At 41.7% G+C, this 13,027-nt stretch overlaps 1 protein-coding gene across 6 annotated transcripts in view; it reads right to left on the bottom strand.

Annotated features, from left to right (window-relative positions):
- Nucleotides 1-13,027, bottom strand: part of reps2 (RALBP1 associated Eps domain containing 2) — a 213,418-nt gene that overhangs the window by 91,041 nt on the left and 109,350 nt on the right. For all 6 annotated transcript variants that reach the window (XR_015758764.1, XM_087992410.1, XM_087992409.1 and 3 more), the window contains 2 exons: nt 8,347-8,453; nt 4,328-4,478 (listed from right to left, as the gene is read on the bottom strand). Coding sequence is in view for 5 of the 6 variants with exons in the window: in XM_087992410.1 (XP_087848536.1) it covers nt 4,328-4,478; nt 8,347-8,453 (258 nt within the window). In the remaining variant the exon portion in view is untranslated. The remainder of the gene's footprint in view (nt 1-4,327; nt 4,479-8,346; nt 8,454-13,027) is intronic.

Genomic DNA, 13,027 nt, shown 5'->3' with positions numbered 1-13,027 from the left:
TTAAGTGCCCTCTGAGCCAATGACACTCTCATTCAATTAATGAGTTTTTTAAAAACCCTCAACTGGGAATCCGCAAGATGACTTCAAGGATCCCGTAATGGTAGTGGGGAAAGAGCAGTCATTGTCACTTTGCCCATATTATATCCAATAGCTTTGCTTTCTGGATTCAGGACATCAGCTCACCCCTAATCGTGACACCAATACAGCTTCAGCTTCTATCCACAAAAAAGCCTCCCAATGCAGAGTCCCACAGTGAAGATTCTGTGCCTTTTTCCTTCATTGCACAGGAGTTGGGAGGTCATATTGCGGCTGTACAGGACATTGGTTAGGCCACTGTTGGAATATTGCGTGCAATTCTGGTCTCCTTCCTATCGGAAAGAGGTTATGAAACTTGAAAGGGTTCAGAAATGATTTACAAGGATGCTGTCAGGGTTGGAGGAGTTGAGCTATAGGGAGAGGCTGAATACGTTAGGGCTGTTTTCCCTGGAGCGTCGGAGGCTGAGGAGTGACCTTATAGAGGTGGGCATAGGTTTAGGGTGAGAGGGGAAAAGATATATACAGAGTACAATGGGATCTTGATCAGATAGACAATGGGCTGAGGAGTCACAGATGGACTTTAAATTTAGATAAATGTGAGATGCTGTATTTTGGGAAAGCAAATCTTACCAGAACTTATACACTTAATGGTAAGGTCCGGGGGAGTGTTGCTGAACAAAGAGACCTTGGAGTGCAGGTTCATAGCTCCTTGAAAGTAGAGTCGCAGTTGATAAGATAGTGAAGAAGGCATTTGTTACACTTTCCTTTATTGGTCAGGAGCATTGAGTATAGGAGTTGGGAGGTCATTTTGCAGCTGTACAGGACATTGGTTATGCCACTGTTGGAATATTGTGTGTAATTCTGGTCTCCTTCCTATCAGAAGGATGTTGTGAAACTTGAAAGGGCTCAGAAAAGACTTACAAGGATGTTGCCAGGGTTAGACGATTTGAGCTACTGGGAGAGTCTGAATAGGCTGGGGCTGTTTTCCCTGGAGCACTGGAGGCTGAGGAGTGACCTTATAGGAGGTTTATAAAAGGATAAATAGATAAAGTCTTTTCCCTGCGGTGGGGGAGTCTCAAACTAGAGGCATAGGTTTAGGGTGAGAGGGGAAAAGATATACAAGAGACCTAAGGGGCAACCTTTTCACACAGATGGTGGTACGTGTATGGAATGAGTGGCCAGAGGAAGTGGTGGAGGCTAGTACAATTACAACATTTAAAAGGCAACTGGATGGGTATAGGAATAGGAAGGGTTTGGAGGGATATGGGCCGGGTGCTGGAAAATGGAACGAGATTAGGTTGGGATATCTGGTTAGTGTGGACGAGTTGGACCGAAGGGTCTGTTCCTGTGCTGTACTGTACATCTCTACGACTCTATTTGCACTTGTCCTGACTATTGTGCCAGATACTGGGAGCTGGTAACAGCACCCACAGGATAGCATCCCTCTAGCACCCAGAGGAAAGGATAAAAAAAAACACGAAGACATTACTTCCAAGGATATTAAACAAGTCTTGACATTAAAAAATGGCACTGAAGTGCTCAAGTATAAAACAACAAACGGGGCTGGATGAGGAGGTTGTATTTTTAAACTATGAATGTGTTGATCTCATTTAATTTTGTCATTAACAAAATAGATGTAGTAGTTCAAGTGTAATAAACCATTTTATATGGAAAAAGACCTTATGCCACATGAATTTTGCTTCGAATACAGGAGCTAGAGTGAGCACAGAAGCAAGGTGGTCAAGTACTCCTATCGCAAGGGTTGGTGTGGTCTAAACTTGGAGAAAGATACTCTTTACCCCACACGCCTCAATCCTAGGCCCTTAGCACACAACACAAAGGCCCTTATCCTCAATGGCAGCAGACAGGGAGTGCACTTTGAATACTTGTTAGAGAAAACATTTGAGTGGAAAAGCACAAAACAATGGTGTCTGCTGACTTGAGCACATCCATTTTACTACTGCACTTTTTATGTCAGAGTTCCATGTTCGTAACTCTTTGCCAAGTCTGCGCACACACAAAAAAAAGGAATTGCTAGCTCTCATCGTTGCATAAAGACAAGAAGCAAGAGCAGGCCATTTAACATTGCAACCCTGTTCCACCATTTGGTAAGATCATGGCTGATTTAAGTTTTACTTGTCTCCACTTTTCTGCCTATTGTCCATCCATTGAACCCTTATCAGTTAGGGATATATCTACCTCTTAACAATATTCCATCACCCTCTCTCCACCCTCTGGTGGAGAGTAACAAGAGAGCCCCACAGACTCATTCCCCTCAAAAATACTTAAATGGTCAACCCTTGTTTTTAAATGGTGTCCCTAGTCCCAGTCTATACCACAAAAGGAAACATTCCCAGATTCAATTTGCCCCGCCCCCTCAGAATCTTCTGTTCCGCAGGATCACCCTTCATTTTTCTTAACACCAACCAATATAGGCCCAAATGCTGAACAATTTGTCATAAGATACAACCCTTCATGCAAGAAATCGGTCATTTTTAAAGCTTACTTTGAAAGCCACCACATCAGAAGCAGGTGTGGAATCAGGGAAGACATTTTGGCGAGGAAGATAATGGGCGCATATCCAGTTCAGGAGTGGGTTTAAGAGGGCTGCTCAACATAGGCATGGCCAGAGGTGTCAACTGGGGGCTGTGCTGGAAAAGCATAGCCGGTCAAGCAGCATCCGAGGAGTAGGAGAATCGACGTTTCAGCATCTCACCTTCATCAGGGGAGGCTTATTTGATGAAGGGCTTATGTCTGAAATGTTGATTCTCCTGCTCCTCGGATGCTGCCTGACCTGCTGCGCTTTTCCAGCACCACACTCTCGACTCTGATCTCCAGCGTCTGCAGTCCTCACTTTCTCCTTTGTACTAGGAATTTGGGAACGTCGATTTCTCAGCATATTGGGAAAAAAATGAAATCTGTGACCACGAGGGGAATGATTAATTGCAGCTGGAAGTTCTCTGCAGCATAAGTACAGCTGTCACCTGAAAGCACTCATGGCAGGGGAGGATGGCAAACACAGAGGCCCATCAGCAGAAGGTGGCTTGTGGCTGCCTAAAGGAGCTGCTGAGAACATTTAGATGAATGTGCAAATTGACATTGAGATACGCTATCCCATGCACTCAGACTCTTGAAGAACTGAAACCAAAACTGGGACGGCACAGCGGTTAGCACTGCTGCCTCTCAGCACCAGGGACCCAGGTTCGATTCCAGCCTCGGGCGACTGTCTGTGTGGAGTTTGCATATTCTCCCCATATATGCATGGGTTTCCTCTGGGTGCTCTGGTTTCCTCCCACAGTCCAAGGATGTGCAGGTCAGGTGAATTGGCCATGTTAAATTGCCTATAGAAGAGCCTGTTTCCACACTGTAGGGAATCTAATCTAATCAAAAAGGTCCCAGTTCTAAATAAAATACAGGACTAAAGCAACGTGCAGGGAGAAGAGAGGGGAGCACTGCTTAGGAGGAAGTTGACGGGAGGGATGTTGTAAAGTTGATGGTGAAGTGTCATTCCCACCATTGCATCTTCCACACCAGTAAATCTTGTTTTTAAAAAGTATGCTCTGACATGGCCCGAAAATCAATTTGGCTACCCAAGGGAGTTTTAACATTTCTTTCCGAAAATGTCTGATGGCTGATTTCAGTTAATGGAGATCATTTATTTTGGTAGAGATAAACTTTTGATTGCAAAATGGGTGAAGTGATGAGATCAAGGACTGCTTTTGCATGCTCTGACTATTTCTCCTTACATAATGGATACACACCACACTGTTCATTAGTTAAATGGACAACAGACAGGAGAGTTTACCAATAAATAGTAATACGTCACATTCTTCATTCGGTTGCAACAAGAAACAGTCAGCACTGTTACAGAGACAGGAGTCTGGGTCTCTTGTTTCTGCTCACATTGGAAGTGATGTGGTTCCAGTCTTGCCCTTCTGCCAGCTGCAAGTCTCAGTCAGTGCAAGGAGTTTGAGAAACTCTATTCCTTTTTCCATGGGGCTGGATTCATGATAGACATCTGCCTCTAAAATGGCAACGATTGAAACCCTCATTCTATGATGAGGGCTGTTATCAATAAGAGCAAGCTTTGTGATGATTCAAACTCAGGTGTGAGTGGAAGCAACGATGTTCAACTTTGGCAAGGGCACAACAAGTACCTGTTCTATGACCAGTTCAATTTTACTTTTCAATGGATTTACAGAGATGAATTCAAAGAGATAATAACCGCATCACGACAGTGCAGCCATTTCATTTACAGTATGTTATTTATGCTTTGGATAAATTACTGTACCAGAAATGAGAGATTTCATATCAGGCTGCAATGTTTTAAACTGATTGAAGTAGTACTCTCGCTGTTCCTCTGTTATCCTCCAGGGGTCATCAGTGTCATCCGAAGGGTCCTCCTGTATTTCTAGGTCTGTTGGTTGTACAGTTGGTTGCTTCTGCACAGAACAGAAAGACAAAATTAGTCTATTACTTGCCAAAAGAATCAAACAAACATTCGGGACATTTCCTCTTGCATTTTTAGTTTTAATGTGACAAAGTTGCTAAAACTATTGGCAATTAGAAATTATCTCAAATAGAAATGTTTGCTCGGTGCAAATTGACTGGATCAAGAATGTTGTTTTTCGGTATTTTGGGGGTGTCTTGTGATCCAGTGGTGGTGAAGTGCACTTTATTTGACGAAGGGGCAGCGCTCAGAAAACTTGTGATTTCAAATGAATCTGTTTGACTATAACCTGGTATCGTGTGACCTCTGACTTAGCCCACCCCAGTCCACCTTCACATGGTTTCCATTAGGTGGTCTGGAGACACCCCTCATTTCCACGCCCGATCCTCACACATCTCTTATGTCTACTGGCATTTCTATTTTCTGCCTTACTGTTGGTAGCATGCTTTTTCTACTGCCATCACATTATCGCTAAAACAAACAGCACACGTGTATTCTTTTGCCCATGCTCTTTTCTACAAGTGTTACGTCCAGCAGTTTTGAACTGAAGATTTTTAGCACCTATATCTCAGTAATTCCACCTCTATCTGGAACCTCTTTTTATTGTGTACTGATTCACTGTTTTATTAGACAGTGTGTGCAGTGATGTACTAATGGATTAGCTTGTTTAATAATTTCAATTTTTTAAATTGCAGTTCCTTGCATTGGAATTTTCAGTATAGTTTTTACTTCTGGCCTATAACTAGTTAATCCTTCACTATTTTTGTGCTCCTTTTGTAAAGTCTGTCCAATGCTCTTTGTTACATCTATATTTACAGATTTTTCATTGCCCCTCCCATTCTATTAGTTTAATCCTTTCACCATTTTCCTGTAGGCTCCTTCCTCCAGGACACTGGTGTCTGCATGGTTCAGGTGAAGCCTGAATTTGTCTCAGTACTGATGCCAGAGTGCCTGGAAAAGGAACCCCTTCTCCCCATACAAGCTCTTTCACCACATGTTAACTCAATGACATTCAATGGCTGTTGAACCTCCCATTAGCATCTTGGAGGTTGCCATTGACAAGAAACTGAACTGGATTAGTCATATGTATACCATGCCAAAAAGAGGTGGTCAGATGCTAGGAGTCCTGCAGCGAGTAAATGACCTCCTGACTCCTTAATGCCTAGGTAGAAACAATGACTGCAGATGCTGGAAACCCTAATCAACTACAGGCACAAGTCAAGGGTGTGACAGAATATTCTTTGTCTGGTTGAATACAACGCCAATAACATTCAAGCAGCTTGATGTTATCAAGGCAAAAGAAGCCCACCTGATTGGCACTGCATCCGCAAACAAGCATCATTATCTCTACTACTGATGCTCAGTAGCAGCAATATCTACTGTTCTGGACAAGACCAAACCATATTAAGAGGATAGCTGAGACCCTACCATCTTATGTTGAAGGCAATTCAGGTCTTGCATTCTCGATGCAATTCAATGGGTCAAACTGCCAGATTTGAAGCAAAACACACTTTATTCCGACACTAGAGTTAAAATACAACAAAAGAAAGAAGAACTTGAAATAAACTAATGCCAGTGAAAAACTTAACTGAATAATGGATTATCTAACTACTAAACAGCAACTGTTCCAATCGAGTAACAGCCCATAAACACATCTTTGGCAAAAGCAAATTCAGTGAAATGGATTAGCTCACATGCAATTCTAGCAGGAAGGCCCGCTTTTAGCTAGAACAGAGAGAGGAATAAGAGCATGCACATCTAGCTTCAAGACCCCAGCAGCAACTGCTATTGACAGCTAAAATGGAAAATCCTGGTTCTGTGGGAACTTGGGCTGCTGCTATTGTTCCACCTTTAAAAAACCCCAAGGTCTCAGCACACTGTTTACTCTAGCGGCTGAGTAGAATGCTCGGCAACTTTTCTTAATAAACAAAAACTAGGACAAAGTACACCTCTCAAAACTGTAGTATTGTCCCAGTACCATTGACAAATTCCACTGCGACAATTCACTAAGGGTCCTCAAATACCACTTTCCAAACTCACAACCAATAGGGTCTGGAAGGGCTAGGGCAGCAGATATGTCGGAACATCAATACCTGCAGAGTTCTGCTCCAGGCCACTCACCATCCCCTTTTGGAAGTATATTGCTGTTCCAACTTTGGTGACAGGTCAAAATCCTGGAAATTCCTCCCCAACAGCATTGTGGGTCTAAACTGGACTTCAGTTGTTTACTGCCACCTTCTCAAGGGCAACCAGGGACAGGCAATGAATGCTGGCTCAGTCAGCAAAACCCACATCAATACGAGGCTGTTTGCAACCCAGGCAAATTACAATCCCCTAGATGCTGCTTTTTAAACTTAGTACCCAGCTTCTCCTACTCCATGAGCAAGGTATCCCCCATGTTCTTGTCTGTGTAGTTTGAATAGGTTTAAACATCCCCGTTCCCCATAAGGCAGGATTACTTCAAACATACGCTGTTGCACACAGCTGAAAGGAGTCTTGACCAAGAACCTAGTGAGGTTGGCTGGTGGTTTATGTCCCCTCATCCACTCTGCCCCACTTTAGATAGTTCATGGTTACAATTATTTTCTGCGTGATAGGCACAGGGAAAGAAAAGAAGAGCAAACTAAACTAGCAGTGTATTCTCTCTCTCTCTATGCGGACAGTATCAGGAGTCTTCATTTCTGCTTTCAAGGCTGTTTAATCAGAACAGTAAAAGTAGGCTCAGCGTCTTGAGTTATTTGTGGCGTGATTTTATTTTACAACCTAGTGTTTTGCATAACACCACCACCACCTCCCACCTCACGCATTAAGAATTAATGTGAAGGCAGTTTGGAGAACAGTCAGCAGTCATCAAACACTCCAGCTGGTGTCACACAAATGGCTGCGAGCTGGGCAGGGGATTCAGATCATTTAGCATACTAAAGTGGCAGTGTAATGAAGCTAATGAAAAACTGGGATGCAGTGGAAAGGATTAAAACAAAATCAAATCTTAATTCAGTTTAATCCTATGTACAATTTGCAAGGTTAAAGCACTCCGCTAAAAATACATTTTGCTGATTCGGAAGTGATGCAGAGCAAAGCAAAATATTTAGTCTACAGCCTGGCATTGGCTTCTCTTCAAAGGCTTTGGGCATCATGAACTCTTTAGGAGAACTATCAAGCATATCAAGGGTGAGGCTTCCTGGACCATTACAGGGGTTTAACCTTCAAACCATGGGAGTCTGAGACTGTTGTGCATTTGCAAAAGCCCTGGGAGCTGTCAAGCAAGCTATATCGTGAAGGACAAATGGGGTGCCTGTGTACACCAGTCCCAATTAAAACTCCATAGTGCTGTCAAAACCTCAAAAGGAGGCTCCCAGAGTTAAACATAAAAGAAAATGGAGAGGGAACGATAATAAGTATTGATAATGAAGGTTTATTTAAAAAAGGTACTTGAACTTATTCAGTGTGATCAAAGCTAGGGGTCAGATGCAAAACTGCACAGTCTTCATCATGTTTACTTGATCTTAAAGTTCTCTCACTTGCCCCTACCTCCTGCCAATCTCCTACACACCCCACTACCACAACCGGAACATAACACTGACTTAACACATTCAAGAAACAGAGTTCAATAAACAGTTTTGTAGTTGAAATGCCAGTTGGCAGAAAATCTCTTCCTGTCCTTACCAGTAAATGTTAATTTTATCCCATAAGCGTATATTTATAAGATGATAAAGTCTTTGTATTTTGTCAAAATCTTCATGCAGATATACTCTTGAACTTTGTTTGGTAAGCACAGAGATTGAGCTGTGTTTCAGTGAATTATGCTTGAAAATCTTGAGAGAAAAATTACAAGTTTTTTGGCTCACATTTATTCTTACCAGAGTGTAAATAGAGTGAGGAAGTGAAGGCTTGGATATATAGTTCCCATGTGTTTGTCCACTTGGATATACAATGGAGCCTGCTGTTGGGCTTCCTTCGTGAGCGGCTATATCACAAAAACAATAAAGTTAGGTGCTATTCAGTCCGAGGTATGAAGTTGCATTGTACTGACAAGCTACAGCAAGTTACCATACATTTACTGTGTCTCACGCTTGGTTTTTTTCCCCCACTATTTAATGTTATGATTTTGACTGATTCAGAGGTACTGCGAGGGTAGGTGAACATTAAAGTAATATCCAAAAATTAATTATCTTTCAATTTTAAAAAAAAAGCTCTGTTTATTATCACACTCACTTGGACAGGAGGTCAGCAGCTGGGAATTCTGTAGTGGTTACCTTGCCTTGTGGTTCCTCAATACTCAAGAGCGTGAGGGACATTGCTGCATTAGCTTGAAGGACTGCAGCCCCCACAGCACTCAAGCAGCCCAATACCATCCAGATCAATTAAACAGCCTGTTTAATTGACACCCCACTGACCATCATAAACCATTCATGTCCTTCTCCCCAATGCCAAATAGCAATAGTGTGTACCATCCACAAGATGCAGTGCAGCGATTCACCAAGGCTCTTTCTACAGCATCTTGTAACCTTGCATTGTCCAGAAGCACAACGTGCAGTAGATCTATGGAACACCACCACCAATGAGTTTCCCCTCAGAATTTCATGCTATCCTGATTAGGAACCATATCATGGTTTCTTCATGGGCTCAGGATCAAAGTCCTGGAACCCCTCTTCTTTATACTACGGCAGGAATACCTGCACCAGATTGCCTGCAGCTCCCCAAGGCAGCAGCTCACCATCACCTCCTCCACAGCAGTTAGAGGGTTGGCAACAAGTGCTCGCCTTGTCAGTGATGCTTACATCCTGGGAAATAGTAAATAGATGGAAGCTCTTTTAAAAAAAAAGTGACACATTTATTGAGGGCTAGGCAATTGCTTAATGAGAATCTTTCAATCAAACTACATCAGATCATACCTTTATTTCTTCTGCAGAAATAATGCTGGACGGTGAACAAATACTTTGCATTTGTCTTCACGGCAGAAAACACTAACAGCAGTCCAAATTTACCAAATACTCAAGGGGCAAAAGGATGAGTGGAAATAATTACAATAACTATCATTAGAGAGTAAGTATTAAGGGAAGTGTATTAAGGAAATTATTAGGGCTAAAGACGAGAAGTCCTCTGGACCTGACAGAATGTAAAAAGAAGTAGCCACAGAGATAGTCAGTACACTGTTATAATCTTCCAACAATCTTTAAGTTTCAGAGAAATCTCAGAAGTTTGTAAACCTGAAGTAATACTTTTACTTAAAAAGGGTTGAAGACAGGTAAAAGGTAACTCGTGGCCAGTTAGCTTAATGTCTGTTATTGGGAAAATGTTAGAGTTTATAATAAAGGATGTAATTACAGATCATGTAGAAATACATATGATCAAGCTGAGTCAGCATGGCTTCACAAAGGAGAAAATCATATCCAACACATTTTCAAGAATTCTTTGAGGTAGTAATAAGCAGGATAGTAAAAGGGGAAGCAGTGTATGTAATGTGTGTGGATTTTGAGAAGGCATTTGATAAAAGGTATCACATGCTGGTCTCTTATCTTATTGAGCAACCTATGGTTTTGGAGGCAGTGTATGAGCTTGATGGGGGACTAGCTAACTAATAGAAGACAGAGTTAGGATACGTGAGGGGGCATTTCCGGATGTCTACCTGTAACTTGTGGGATTTGTGTTCAAGCAATAATTATTCATCATGTATATGACTGACTTTGATGAGGAAAGTGAATGTACTGTAGCTATGACTTGGAGGTGCTGGTGTTGGACTGGGGTAGACACCAGGTTATAGTCCAACAGATTTATTTGGACGCACTAGTTTTCAGAACACTGCTCCTTCATCAGGTGGCTGTGGAGGTTAAGATCATGCTCACAGAATTTATAGCCAAAGGAGTCCAGTGTCATGGAGATGTGATACAGTAAACAATCTTTTATAATGGATTATGCTGGTTTCTGTTCTTTGATATGTAAATCTCAGAACTTTTAAATTACAGTCTCAAGATAGCTCAGCTTTTTAAACAATAGGTCTGTCTGTGTCCCAATGCTATGTCAGACTGACAAACCCTCTGTGCTGTAGCTAGGTTTGTAGATGACACAAAAATAGAGGGGAAAGCAAGTGACGAGGATAATGCAAATGGTCTGCAGAGGGAGGTTAAGCAAATGGCAAAAAATTGGCAGATGGAACACAACTTGGGAAAAAATGTGAGGGAATGCAGTTGGCAGGAAGAATAGACAATTTGAATATTATTTAAATGGAGAAAGATTACAGAATACAACAGCAAAGATAGATTTGGGAGTCCTCATGCACTACTTTGAAAAAGCTAGCATGCAAGTCCCAGTCGATATTAAGGTCAGCAATTGGAACGTTGGCCTTCCTTTCAAAGGGAACGGATTACAAAAATAAGGAGGCTAAACCTATATAAGGCACTAAATCAGAGCACTGTTGGAATTCTGTGAACAGTTTTAGGCCCCTTATCTAAGGAACAGGCAGACTTTTAACAAATCGAGCATCATAGGGAAAAGGCAGGGAAGTAGAATTGCGGATTATCAATTGAGTGATCTCATTGAATAGTGGAGCAGACACGATGGGCTGAATGGCCTACTTCTGCTCCTACATTTTATGGTCTTACATTTCCATCTGATGTACTATACCTTTTACAACCTTACCTTGTTTGATAATTATTGCTGAGAAACAGTCAACAGGTCAGGTACTCTTGGCTCACTGGGGTGTTATTAAAGCTCAGCTGGGGGGAAGTTTCCTAAACGTCATCTACTCTGAATTCGTCAACCGTGAGGTACCATTAGTGTAAACTCAATTCCCCTCACTCGCCCAATACTGAATTATAGTCACAGAATTGTGTGACATGATTTATTCTCGACATTTGAAATAACATTGAGAGAGAGGTTTTCAATGAATAGGTGCTGGAGTCAACCACATTAGGTTCACGTTTTTCTTCTCATTCGCCCCATATTGTTTGCAAACCAATGGCATTAGGATGTAGATAAATTTATGATCACCAATAATGGTGCTACCAACTATAAGAAATCGAGAGAGAGTGCGAGAGATAAGAGAAGGGGGGGGGGTGGTGAGAGGCGGCGAGAGAGAGGGGGAGGGGGAGGGGGAGGGGGAGGGAAAAAAGGAAAGAGAGAAAGAAAGAGAAGAGGGAGAAGGAGAAGGAGAAGGAGAAGGAGAAGGAGAAGGAGAAGGAGAAGGAGAAGGAGAAGGAGAAGGAGAAGGAGAAGGAGAAGGAGAAGGAGAAGGAGAAGGAGAAGGAGGAGAAGGAGAAGGAGGAGAAGGAGAAGGAGAAGAAGGAGAAGGAGAAGGAGAAGGAGCAGGAGGAGAAGGAGAAGGAGAAGAAGGAGAAGGAGAAGGAGAAGGAGAAGGAGAAGGAGAAGGAGAAGGAGAAGAAGGAGAAGGAGAAGGAGAAGGAGAAGGAGAAGGAGGAGAAGGAGAAGGAGAAGGAGAAGGAAAAGGAGGAGGAGGAGGAGGAGGAGGAGGAGGAGGAGGAGGAGGAGGAGGAGGAGGAGGAGGAGGAGGAGGAGGAGAAGGAGGAGAAGGAGGAGAAGGAGAAGGAGAAGGAGAAGGAGAAGGAGAAGAGAAGAGAAGAGAAGAGAAGAGAAGAGAAGAGAAGAGAAGAGAAGAGAAGAGAAGAGAAAGAGAAAGAGAAGAGAAAGAAAGAGAAAAGAGAAGAGTAGAGAAGAGTAGAGAAGAGTAGAGAAGAGTAGAGAAGAGTAGAGAAGAGTAGAGAAGAGTAGAGAAGAGGAGAGAAAGAGAGAGAAAGAAAGAAAGAAAGAAAGAAAGAAAGAAAGAAAGAAAGAAAGACAGAAAGAAAGAAAGACAGAAAGAAAGACAGAAAAGAAAGAAGAGAAGAGAAAGAAAGAAAGAAAGAAAGAAAGAAAGAAAGAAAGAAAGAAAAGAAAGAAAGAAAGAAAGAGAAAGAAAGAAAGAAGAGAAGAGATAGAAAGACAGAAAAGAAAGAAGAGAAGAGAAAGAAAGACAGAAAAGAAAGAAAGAGAGAAAGAAAGAAAGAAAGAGAGAGAGAAAGAAAGAAAAAGAGAGAAGAGAAAGAAAGAGAGAAGAGAAAGAAAGAGAGAAGAGAAAGAAAGAAAGAAAGAAAGAAAAAGAGAGAAGAGAAAGAAAGAGAGAAGAGAAAGAAAGAGAGAAGAGAAAGAAAGAAAGAAAGAAAGAAAGAAAGAAAGAAAGAAAGAGAAAGAAGAGAAAGAGAGAAAGAGAGAAAGAGAGAAGAGAAAGAAAGAAAGAGAGAAGAGAAAGATAAAGAGAGAAGAGAAAGAAAGAAAGAAAGAAAGAAAGAAAGAAAGAAAGAAAGAAATAAAGAAAGAAAGAAAGAAAGAAAGAAAGAAAGAAAAAGAGAAAGAAAGAAAGAAGAGAAAGAAAGAAAGAAAGAAAGAAAAGAAAGAAAGAAAAGAAAGAAAGAAAAAGAGAAAGAAAGAGAAAGAAAGAGAAAGAAAGAGAAAGAAAGAGAAAGAAAGAGAAAGAAAGAGAAAGAAAGAGAAGAGAAGAGAAAGAAAGAAAGAAAGAGAAAGAAAGAAAGAAGAGAAGAGAAAAAA

This window comes from Chiloscyllium plagiosum, unplaced genomic scaffold (assembly GCF_037043375.1).
Source record: "Chiloscyllium plagiosum isolate Xiang-an unplaced genomic scaffold, Cpla_swu_hap1 HiC_scaffold_12, whole genome shotgun sequence".
Classification (NCBI taxonomy): Eukaryota; Metazoa; Chordata; class Chondrichthyes; order Orectolobiformes; family Hemiscylliidae; genus Chiloscyllium; species Chiloscyllium plagiosum.
The sequence above is the reverse complement of the archived record's forward strand: the minus strand, read 5'-3'. Positions and strand labels throughout refer to the sequence as shown.